Here is a 12,541-nt window from a genome sequence, read left to right as displayed (position 1 = left end):
CTGCCTGCTGCTGCACCGTGGGGGGGGGGGGTCCCCACAGCCCTCCCACCCTTCCTCACACCCCACACACTTGCACTCTGAGCCCCACAATCCCCCACATATATATGACTTCCCCACACATGCAGCCACACCCTTCATAAACCTCCCACACACCCTGCCATAACCACACACCCTACCATAACCACACACCTATGCCCTCCCACACTCCACCTGGTGGTACTGAAGGTTGTATCATTTTAAATTGGCAGTGCGCAATCTAACAGGCTGGGAAATGCTGCTCTACCTGTATGTCTGTAGAAAGAACGGGTATATCTCAGTTTATTGCTTTTAAATCGTGTTTAATTCTGAAAGCATCTTATAGGTATTGCAGGTCTTCACGGATTGTCTTGTTGGAAGGATTTCTGAAATAATTTAGGACAGAGGGAGGATAATGGCATATCTCCTGTTTTCCCAAAAAGCTAATTCATGATGGCTAGAAAAATCTAATCAGTGAATTCTTCGGTTCTCTGTTTTAGGTGTACTGATTCTTTTGATGCTTTAGACTTTCAATTTGGACTAGATGCCCCCAAATTTAACTGATTCTTGTAAACGTATCACTTCTGGTGAGTGACCAGTCCTCCCAAGGGTGTCTCTATCACAGAGGAGGCAGTGGCCAGACTTGCTTTTCTTCAGTAAATTCCTCAGTGTGAGAGAGGATACAGTGGTCTTCTCCCCCTGTTGCAGGGGTCAGGTCCCAGCCCCCTTGCCTGTGTGGGGTTGACTTGCCCTGACCTTGCAGGGGCCTTCTGGGCTTCCAGGAAATGGCAGGTAGTGCCTGCGAGGCAGCTAATCCCAGGCCAGGTGGGAAGTGTGAAATTAGCTTGAGGCATTTACACTCCCCTAAAAAAAAAGTCACCTCCTCCCCTGGACACTTCCCTGGTCTTTTTTTCATGTGTGCATTTCTTTTCTTACTGTTTCCAAACTGCCCTATCTCTCCACTCTTGTTGCTAGAGAGGCTGCTTGAAAACTTCAGTCTTTTGCTATTTTTACTGGAGTGGAACAAAGGGCGGTGCAATGTGCCTTGTGTTCAGGATTTTGCGTACTGAGATCCCCATTGTTCTTTCCAGTTGTAAATTCGGGGCATTTATGTTGGGGTGTTTTTGTTTGTTTGTTTTGGTGTTTTTGCTAGCAGATTGGTTGCAGTCCTTTAGCACTCTGCCATAGGAAAGAGTTGGGACTATAACTTCCAGGACAGAATTTCTACCTTGATTGTTCGTTCGTTTCTTGCAAATGGAAATAAGTTTATTTGAAATACAGTGCAGTTTTGTGGAAAATTAGTATAAAGGAAGACCCCCGGTACTATTCAAATGCCCCACAATATTTTAAAGAAAATGCAGTTATAAGGCAGATGCATTCTTTTGTTGTCATTGTTGGAGCAGAAAAAGAAAAAGATTTTCTTAAACATAAAATTTAAACTAGAGAGCTGAGGTTCCAAAGAGCTTTTTATGACAATTCAGCGTTTAGAATTTAATCAGTTTAAAGTGCAAACTTGCTGCGGTCTTGTAGCAGACAATGGCCTCAATTCTCTGTGTTTGATTCTCTTTCAGGAAATTGAGAATGGGCCATCAACAATGCTAGGTCTACAATGGGAAGTGTCACACTTCGCTATTTCTGCTATGGGTGCCTTTTCACATCTGTGACCTGGACGCTTCTGCTCTTCGTGTATTTCAACTTCAGTGAAGAGACCCACTCTTTCAAGAATGTGCCCGTCAAGGGGCTGGAACCTCAAAAGCCAATTCCTAAAAAATTCTATCCCCGGTTCACTCGGGGTCCCATTCGCAAACCTGAGCCACAGAAGAAAGGAGGCAAGATAGGGAATCCATTGGGGAATCATGAACAGGATCCAGTGAAGGGAGACATTGATTTTTCTCCTGAAATGGGTAAGTGGGCTGGTGGTCTGCATTACTAATGACAACTACAGCTTAATAAGCCGTACGGTGCAAGAGAAACCTGTCCTTAAGGTAAATTGTCTTGGTAATGGAGTAGACTTCAAGTTTATTCTCTTATGATACATACTTTGGGGGGGGGGTGTCTCAAATGTTGAAAGAGAGAACAACCAAATTATGTTAAAAGTACAAGCCTCAATATAACTTTATTTTTGGGACCATTAATGGAGTTCTTGTGACAATTTACTTTAAGGAGGTGATTGAACTGAAACTTGAAATGTTATAAGCTGAAGAGAAACTCAGTCCGTTTGCAGTAAAAAAAATAAAAAGGATTTAAAAGCTGTTTTGGTAAATACAGAATGAAGAGGTCTGATATCACAAGAACATAAAAATACAAAATGATGTTTGAAAAGGGGTTGGATAATACTGAAGGATTTATTCAGCTGACAATAATTAGGACCACCACATCCTTCTTGCTTTACTTCAGTAATTAGGTCTCCCTATGTGTGATAAAAGCATGATTTGGCCTTGTTCTTTTTGAGGGCACTTTGTGTATTTATCTTTTAACAGATTTTTCTCCTCCATTTTTCAAATATAACAACAAAAATCACACAGTTGACATGTTGAATTAAAATTGGCTGTAGGACTGGAAGGAAGGTAACTCAAATCATTGATCCAGTGTCTTGACTACTTCCATTCAAAATATTGTATAACACAGCAGTTTGCCTAGCACTGAATGTAGTACTTTAATGTAGCCCCCATACGTTTTGTTAGTTCACAGGGCCATGTCAGCTTCTTACAAGTCTTTACCAAAGTCAGACTTGTTCACAGGCTCATATTAGTAGCTAGAAAGTAGTACACCTTCCAGAATGACCTGTTGACTTGTTAATGCTGGGGACATGCAAACATTTTATTATTTTGCTGTAACCCCAGTAAGAGAGAGCTAGATGCAATAAGTCCAGAGGTGACCATTTATTTCTATGTATTCACTACTAGCCAGGAAAGGAATTGGAAAGTTTCAGTAGAAAATCCACCGATCTTGGAACTTAATGATTGGCTGGGGTGGGGAAAACCAAACCTAGGATATACCCTAAAAATAAAGAGTTAGACACAGATCAGCCTCTGTTAGAACTGGGCCTGCTGTCTGTTCAGGGCAGAGCAGTGAAAAATGTGCTTTCCTGTAAAGTTGAATAAAAAAAAGCATATTGTGGCAGAAAACAAACCATCATCTGGTAGAATAATTTACTTTTTTCTTATAAAAGTGTGAAATGTGTATGTATAACTCTGCTGTAATAAAGGGTTAGTTGATGTTTCCATTGCAGACATAATTTTCCAGGGGCATAGAACCGCTGCTTGGACTGGAATTTGCCATGCACATCAGTGGCCTGCTTGCAATTCCCCAAAACGAGTTGAAAAACATTTTATATTAGTTGGCCTGAGTTTAGAAGCTGGGGAATAATGTTCAAATATTTGGGTGTGGATGGTTTTTCAAACAAAACCCAGCAGAATTTGGCATAAATCTTTCCATCCTGTGGTCCCTAAAGCAGAAGAGTCAGACAGGGCTACTGGCAGACTGCTGGGGCACAGAGTGAGCAATCAAGACTGAGCCTGGAGCCTCTGGACAGGCCAAGGTCAAGGCTGGAGACATTTCTAAGGAGGTGCATGCAACATAAAGGAGGTTTTTGCTACCTTATTGGAGGCCTTGGCTACACAAGGAAGGGACTTGACACTATGAGTTGTATCCCTAAACTCTGTTACTATTGACTTGTCCATATGTGGGTTTTATCTGCCATGGTAGCAACATTGATGTGTACACCATGCCCCCGGACTACACTGGTGTAAACTCTGGCTATTACTCCTCAATGGTTCAGGTGCGTTATATTTTGCTGGGGTTCTTACCAGTGCAGCCATGTTGTTAAAGATACCCTCTTGGCTAAGAGCTGCAGTGTGGAAAAGGTGTTCAAGTATTTGTATGGATGTGCACAGCTTGTTCCAGCTCTGGAGAGGATGTAAATCCCAGGATAGTAACTTGAGTTACCCTGGCACCCCTGAACTCTGAAGGGAGATGAGGGCCTGCTTTGTAGTCTGCACCTTCCCAAAACACTGTATTTGAATCCAAGACGGCCCTAAATTTAAGATGACCCTTGGTAATTAGATTCTATACATGGAAAATTTATAAATTTGTTATAATTTTCCATGTATAGAATCTAATTGTTGACAGCTTGTCTTTAATTCATACCCCCCACTGCTGCAGTGGGAGGGCAGGTGGTGTGGGGAGGTCAATCAGCTTGCCCCTGCTTGTGCCTGTCTTCCAGCCCCCTTCACCTCTTCCCCCGGACAGCCTTGGGCTCCCCCAGCCTCTGCTCGCCTTCTTGCCTGTGCACCCCCTTTTCATCTCTGTTCTCTGCTCCCTCTCCCCACTTTCTCATGCTCCCTGCCAGCAGGCTCCATCCCTGTTCTAGCTTGGGGCATGGGGCTGCAGCCATGCTCAGCCCCTTTAGCAGCTGTGCAGGCTGGGTGCTGCTGCTACAGGGCTGGGTTGGTGCTGTGCTTTGTGACCCAGGCTGCTGCATGGATGGAGCCTGCTGGTGCAGAGCAAGAGTAGGAGGGGAGGGAGAGAGCCAGGCAGAGGAGCAGATGCTGCACTGGGGGGGGAAGTTGGTGGGGTGCAGAGGTGTTGGGGGCTGGGCAGGCAGCAGCTGCAGCTATGGCTCCAACTCCAAGCCAGAGCAGCTGCCTGACCCTCCTCTCCCAGCACTCATACTTGATTCTAGGCAGAGGGGCTTTTCCCCCTCCATGTTGACTTGGGGGAGGAAACCTTATCTTAGACTCGCATAAGTATGGTATTTAGTTTGCATTTCTCTACCTGTTTAGCACTCTTCCTTCTGAATTAAGTCCACCTGATTAAGTCCTGAATTAAGTTGTGGTGGAGAGGCTGCAAAGTGCTTTAACTTGCCTGGCTATTGCGTATTTCTCTGAAGCAGGATAATCTCAGATGTTTTGCAGCAACTGAATTTAAGCTTTTTTAGACTCTAGACTTTTTACATGATGCTATGGAGGAAAAATACCCGACTGAATCTTTTAGTTTGAAGCTTTGCACCAAGGACTCAATGAAATTGCATCTGTGGCTTTGGCAGAACTTGGGACAGGAGCGGAGCATTTCAGTTGTTTGGCTGGATGCTGCTGTGAAGAGAGGTATTACATTCAGCTGCCTACACAGAATCAAGGGGGAAGACGGAGTGTCCCTTGCCATAATTTTCAACCCCCCCCAAGAAATTAAGGAAAGTGGATCTTTTCATTGTTCTTTATAACTACCTCTTCCAAGCAGGGGACAGAAAGCCCAGACTGTGGCTTAGGGAAAAGCCAGGGCAAAAAGGTTGGTATTTAGGGCTTCACCTTTGCTTCTAGTAGAGCATTTACTGAAACTGGCAGTGGTTCCCTCTGTTGCACACAACAGTGTCTGATTGTGCTACAAATTAATTTGCAGAACAAAATAGCTAGCTCAGTTGCTAATGAACTTGGTGTTAACAGCCCAGGTGTGATTGATAGGAGCAGTTGCTGCTTTCATAGCTGCTGGTTTGCTCTTTGGATGCTCAAGGAAGGCTGAGCTGTTGAAACCTTGTTTGGAAAGTTTTTTCTGCACATACTTTATTGCTGTGGAAATACGTGCTGTGTCAAACCTCAGTTTGCTGTAGGTACTGACTTACTGTGTCAAGTGGGCTAGACCTGGACCGCTAGTTGCTTGACACCCATTTTTTGTCCTGAGTTGAAAGGGGGAAGGGAACTTGGAGGGGAAAGAAATAAGGACGACAAAGCCACCACCTTGGGTACATGTTACACTCCCCAGTTAATCTCTCTTTCTTACCCCAGGCATGGCTGTTCTTCGTTTTTTCTGCTCCTCCCTCCTCCCCAACATGGAGTAGACACAATATTTAAACAGAAATGTGCTTTTAAAACAGGTTAAAAAGAATAATTTGTAGAAACATGGTGAATACTAGGCTATAGTATGAATTAAATGTTCCATTTCAGTACTTCATCGTTGCTAAAGGACATTTTTTGCTCCTTTGAACTGATTTTGGCATGTTTCTGTTTCAGGCATGATTTTTAATGAGCATGATCAGGAGGTGAGAGACTTGGGCTATCAGAAACATGCCTTCAATGTGCTGATCAGTAACCGGCTGGGATACCACAGAGATGTGCCAGACACCAGGGATACAAAGTATGTTCTTTATACCATGTTCCCTGTACATCTGAGGCATTGAAAGCACAACATTAGGCTAAATCGTGAGGTTGTTGTTTAAATATTTGGCAGCTGTGCATCTGATAGATAATGTTTTTCAACATTTCAGGTACCACCGAAGGCAACATTTTTATCCTTTAATACTTGCAGCTGGATGGCTTGAGGTGTTTCTTTTAAATCCAAGGGTAGTTTTATTTTAATACTGTTCAAAATTGCATTTCAGAAGGCAAGCTGAAGGGGATGATGATTGGAAAATCCTAACAGATGAGGTCACGTGAGAGAGTCTGACACCACCTTAAGGGTGTGTGTGTGTGTGTGTGTGTGTGTGTGTGTGTGTGTGTGTGTGTGTGTGTGTGTGTGTGTGTGTGTGTGTGTGTGATTCTTTGAGATCAGTTCCAGAAACTTTCTCTACATAGATCAGCCCACAGAAGCCTCTTTGAACACAGTATACTTTCAAAGGCATATATATGTACAGTAGAACTCATACAAGCTAATGACAGCTGAACAAACTAAAGGACTAAACATGTTTAGGCCTTCAGATCTTAAGCAAAGGATTGCTTAGATTAGAATATATCGCACAATATATTCTGTTCAAATTACATGCAAGCAGCCACATGGGAGACCCAAGCTAAAATGTATTTTAAAAAGAAATCTAAAAGCAAACCCGATACATGTTGAAGATACTTTGAATTGCGCCTAGTTCCTTTGAAAATCAGAGGCTTACGGGTGGGGATAGGTAACTGGCAGAAGAGTGGGCTTCTTGTGTGTCCCTTTGTGAAAATGTTGCTCTTGTATCTAGAATGTATTTTCTAGAGTCCATTACACAATGAAACAGTCACTATAACAACCCCCCCCCAAAAAAAAAGAAAGAAAGAAAACCACTATACTAAAAAGAGAAATCTGTGACTTGTTTCTGTTATGGTGGCTGTATTATTGGTTAAGGTAATAGATCATCCTTGCCTGAGTGCAGATATTTCCCAGCAGCTGACTTGATTTGATCTGATGTGAAAAGACCTTTTGATGAATTATACTCTTAGATTTTAATGTCATTGGGTCCCTCACTTCTGGCACCTTACTACAAATGTCAGTTGTGATCCTGTCTTAGGAGGAGGAATTGAAATGGGCAAATAGAAGTAGTCACGTTCCTGCTGTAAGACTGTCAGTGCTATCTTTGACTGCAGTGTCTTTGGAAGCTGACCCATAGGGTTGTGTGCCCTCACAGCAGCTTATAATGCATTTTCCACCAGGTAGCAGCAAGCCCTATCTGAGGTTCTGAATTGCATGAGCTGTAGGTATGAGCATGCTGTGTACTTTTTTAAGCCTTGATGTAATTAGGTTAATGCTGTTACGTAATTATGGGCATGTTTTAGTATTTCACTTAATGCATAGGACCAGCTTCTAATTCAATATTAGCACTGTTATTTATGGAGCTTAGTAAGGCTCCACCAGCCCTGTGCAAAGCTGTGGTGAGAACAAGACTTAATGAGTAATAAATACTACATCATTTTTCTTTGCAGATGTAAAGAAAAGTCTTACCGTTCTGATCTACCTTCTGCTAGTGTTGTTATCTGTTTCTACAATGAAGCACTTTCTGCCTTGCTTCGGACAATACACAGCGTCCTGGATCGCACTCCATCATATCTTCTTCATGAAATTATCCTGGTGGATGACAACAGTGAATTTGGTGAGAGACCACCCCTGAACTTGCAGCTGCTGGTGGTACTTAGCTTTATTTTCTCAATGGTCAGTAAAAGCACCTGATAGACCAGTTGGGTTTTTAGACTTCACTCATTCCAGCTAGAGGTAACTGTTGATACCCACAGTAGTGGGAATTTAAGCAGCTGGGGCCAGCTGAGCTATGAATAACACCATGACAATATGCGGGAAGGCTGGCCCAGCACGCTTCGTGTTTGGAGCGGGCTGTGCTGATGTTCCAAGGATACATTCTTTAGGCCAATGCCTTCCATAAGCACTACTGAAATGAATTTGCACAGACACAGTGCTGTGCTGCTGTCCTGTTTCCTCAGTCAGAGTTGATGGAGCACTATGGAAATAGTGATTTTGCTACCACCCCCCCCCCAGCTCGGCAGCCAAGTGGCAGCATGCTGCCTGGGAGCAGAGCTCAGCATGGGAGTTTAGAGCACTGCGCTGCTCTTGGATAGCCCCTTGTGGCTCCCCCAGAGAAGCTTTTGCTGGCTCCTGATGGAGCAGCATCCAGCTCTGCAGTTGGAAAAGGATTGGTTGGATTGATGGGACCTCAAAAAGGGGTAGATTTCAGAAGGAGCTTTCAAATACTTGTCTGTGGTTTGAAGATCATGTGCTCCAGCTCTTTCTTTACCACACTGCAAATCAAAATAAGCCTTAGAAGCATTTTGGCGTTTGAAAAGCTAAACACCAGTTGAGAAGTAGGTCAGTGTAACAGAAGTGGCAAGCAGGATTGTTCAAGCTTCCTACTGTCTTGTTGTATAAACACTCACAGCCTTCTGCATCTCTTTCATTAGGTCCTTTTTTTTTTGGTCATACATGTTTAACTGTCCCATCATCTGATTTCTGGGTTAAGACCTCATTTACTCTGTTAGGCCAATTAGGTATGCATAATTTAGAAGGAATTTCCTTTGTTCGTACAAAACTGATTTGCTTTTGTTAGGTCAGCTCAAATATTAAAGTAGGGGAGAAAGAACTAGGATTAAACACACTGTCCCTTGCCAGCAGACTTGCAGAACGCTTAAATGCTTGTTTCATCCTCCTCCTCCTGAGGTTTAGAAGAAGTATGTATTCCCTGCCACAAAGTACTTGGCACAACTTGTTGCTTTCAAGTTGCACAGCCTTTAAATACCGCATGAAACTTGCTTCAAAACCATGTCTTTTAAATACTTTGTTGGTTTAACACGAACATCATGCCATGTTAACCAAGCCTCAGACTAGTAGGTTGCTATTTTCAAAGCCAGGTTAATCCCAATTCCTTAATATGGTCATGCTAAACTTTCTGATTTGAAACTTGCCAAGATAGTTAGAAAATGGAGCAAAATTTCAGCAGTCAAAGGATTATCCCTTTTCTGGATTGATACTGAAAAAATCTAATGTTTACACTGGTTTTCACTGAAAAAGTTTCATGCGTCTGGCTTTGAGGTATTGGACCAGGGTTTCAGTCCTGTTCCTGCCAGAGATTTCTTATGTGACACGAGGCAAATTAAATTTTCTACACCTCTGTTATCTCCCTGTAAACCAGGGATAGTACTTTCTCCTTCCATTTTGCCTCAGTTACTATGTACTCTTTGAGTCCTGTCTTAGTATTTACCTTTACACTCCTAGTCCAGTGAAACCCTGGTAGTGGATTGGGGCTTGTGGGTAGTACTGTAGTAGAAACTGAGCTGAATTCTGGATAAGAGAAGACGATAGGCTTGTTCAGGTAGCTTTTGGTATTTGCTGACTAGGGGAAAATCAGTTTTGCTAGACTAGCTGCATAATGGGTGTCTCTGAAATGTTTGCGTTGCTGCATAGCTTCTGAAGCTGGCGTCAGAAATTCCTTTTTTGCTATCTCTCTGATGATAAAGTAGTGCCTTTATGGAAATGCGTAGTTTTGTCCTCCTTATTCATGCTATTAGCCTATTAATGGGATTAGCAACAACTTTGAGGGCATAGCTGGCCAACAGTGGGCTCAGCATCTTACTATTTATTCCAAAATTTGCTCTAATTTTTCTAAATATGCCATGGCCCTTTCTTTGTAACACCCTAAGTGGTTTTTTTTGTTTTTTTTATGGTTTAACTTATTTGCACCAGTCTCATATCTCTGCTTAGTGTTTCCTGTTTTTCTAGTAGTAGGTCCTCATCAATTCCTTCCCTTCTCTGTGACAGCAGCCTGCTGCCTGCTTTACTAGTGGATGAAAGAGAGAGTGCCTGAGACAGCACTTGTGACAGTGATTAGTGTTATGTGTACTGCTTATTAGGTATTAATGATCACTGCTCATCTTTAAAAGCAGTGCCTTTGATCCTCCTGGAGGTCTGGCAAGGTGGCCACCTGTGAGCTGAGTCCTCAACTAATTGGCTACATCTGATGTTAAGCATCAGGGTTTTTTTTCTTGAAAAGTGGAGGAAAAGCTGTACCCAGGCTTTCATTAGTTGGACCTGTTTAGTTGATTAAAAGATGTTTTTCCCCTTTGAAAATATTAGTGTTTACTCTAATGTGATGTATGTCCTTTCTCGTAAGGAATACTGTTGATTTTAATATCACTTCTGTAGGACAGTGTGTGTTCCCTTTTACCTACAAGTAAAAAATTGCTACAGTGGAAAGGGCTTGTAGAGAAAAGCAGCCCCCCTCTCCTCCTTACCCAACTGTTATTAACAGCAGTAATATCCCTGTTATAGTACTTTTGGACTCTGTTCATTGACCAGGACCCCATTGTGCTAAACAAAAGGCAGAACAAAATTATGATCCCTCCCCCAAAGACCTTACAATCCAAGTAGGAAGCAAGATGACCTGGATAAGGCTAGACAGCTTGGTGGCAGGGGGTGGGGGAATGGCTGGGACATGGTCATACTGAGACAGTAATGGCCAGCATTGTAAGTAGTGAGATGGACATGCTGCAGTTCGTCAGTTCCCAAGTTATTTTTTGGAAAGAAATACTTAATAAGATTGTACAACTAAAAGTGTAGGCAGAGGGGCTCAGGCTATAGGTAGTACCTGGAACAAGATCCGTTTTTTGATGTTCAACAGATTTGGTGTGGAATTGTATCCTTTAACATATAGAGGAAAGCTTCTTTTCCATGTGTGTATATGTGCTTTCAAAGTGGAACTGCAGAGAATCTGTTGCAAAACTTGCTTCTAATAATTGTGTATTTTCTCTTTCAGCTGATTTGAAAAAAGACCTAGATGAATATATTCAGAAAAACCTTCTAAAAAACACCAAGCTGGTAAGAAATGAAAAACGTGAGGGGCTGATTCGAGGAAGAATGATTGGAGCATCTCATGCTACAGGTATATCCTGTCTTTTGCCTCCATGTGTGCAGGTAGCCCCCTTGGTGCAGGCACAACCCATCTATCCAAGGCATCTTTGACCAATTATATATGGTAATCCTCAAAGTTGCTTTTTAATCCTCTACAGGGGCTGCTGTGAGTGGTACAAAGAACCTCCAGTGGATGGAACTTGCATACAATGGACCCTAGATGTCCAGGAGAGTAAGGACAGGGAATCCTAGGCCACACACAGACATTTAGTTTCTTCTGGGAGAGTTGCTGCTGTCCCAGGAGAAACTGTGAGCATTCAGATGTTCAATATTTTTTTCCCAGAGCGGAAATGGCTGCTCCCTGAGAAATAACCAGGGAAAACCCAGGGTTAAACGCTCCAGGAAGTGCTTCTATACAACTTTCCTTTCTGAGAGAAGCCACAGCACAGTCCTTCAGCATCCCAAGATGCTTTCCACCATTCTTTCCCTCTTCTCACCCTGCCCCCCAAAGCAGTGTCACTTATTGGACTCTTCTGTTCCAGCCAAGCAGGCAGCAGAACACATCCCCTTCACAATCCCACATTGTGCTGCAGGGCTGGTGCTGAAAAGTCTGGGTCAGCCAGTCAGTGCTGCCTTGTGCTCTGCTGCTATCTGTCACCAGGCAGACTGAGGGAGCCTGCAGAGCATGCTGCACAGCATCAGCACTTCAAGCTCTTTGCTCTTTAGGGGGTCAGCATTCAAATGTCTTCTCATGGCTGTTGGTATATTTTTCTACCAGGAGAACAAATTTGGGAGAGTTCTTCCAGATCATTTGAACATGTATATGCAGCCCTGTTCAACTCCTATACATGGGCAATTCAGAGCATGGCCATTTAGCCATTAACTTGTTATTCACTGCTTTGTATAAAAGGACATTTAAGATCTTAACAATTTAGATGAAAATCCCTAAGCTGTTTTAGGACTCTTTATTTTTTTCCCCCTGCAAAATGCATCAGTGTGTGATCCCATTATTTTCTGTTTATTTGGATGTTCAGGCATTCAGAATTTCCTAATCCCAAGTGCATCTACATGTTTAGCTCTTTTTCTGATAAAGCTGTGCCTGCATATGTGGTGGCATTTAGAGAATACCTGTCTGTGGTTAATAAGAGACTTTGCTGTTGCATGTTAGCTATCTGTGTATCACAGGCTTCATATATATGTAATTTTTTAGCACTAGTTACTTGTTAATCTGTATCAAGTCCTAACTTGTCTCTCCTCAGTAACTTCTCACCCGAGGTTTTTCTGTTACCATTACTACAATTAGCTGAGATGGAGCATATATGGTATACATCTAGGTAGGAAACAGGGAGATAATATGCACCTTGTAGACTAACTAAATAAGATATGAGCACAAGCTTTCATGAACCTGAGATCATTTAATCAGACGCCTTGT

The 12,541-nt window shown here is 42.7% G+C and overlaps 1 protein-coding gene across 3 annotated transcripts in view; it reads left to right on the top strand.

Moving 5' to 3' along the window:
• The window catches only part of GALNT11 (polypeptide N-acetylgalactosaminyltransferase 11), a 72,669-nt gene that overhangs the window by 19,651 nt on the left and 40,477 nt on the right, over positions 1–12,541 (top strand). For all 3 annotated transcript variants that reach the window (XM_090047716.1, XM_090047718.1, XM_090047717.1), the window contains exons 2-5: positions 1,587–1,919; positions 6,021–6,144; positions 7,683–7,849; positions 11,015–11,140. In XM_090047716.1, coding sequence (XP_089903842.1) covers positions 1,625–1,919; positions 6,021–6,144; positions 7,683–7,849; positions 11,015–11,140 — 712 coding nt within the window. In that variant the 5' untranslated portion in view covers positions 1,587–1,624. The remainder of the gene's footprint in view (positions 1–1,586; positions 1,920–6,020; positions 6,145–7,682; positions 7,850–11,014; positions 11,141–12,541) is intronic.

Source organism: Crocodylus siamensis, chromosome 5 (assembly GCF_052110815.1).
Source record: "Crocodylus siamensis isolate JL-2025a chromosome 5, ASM5211081v1, whole genome shotgun sequence".
NCBI lineage: Eukaryota > Metazoa > Chordata > Crocodylia > Crocodylidae > Crocodylus > Crocodylus siamensis.
The sequence above is the reverse complement of the archived record's forward strand: the minus strand, read 5'-3'. Positions and strand labels throughout refer to the sequence as shown.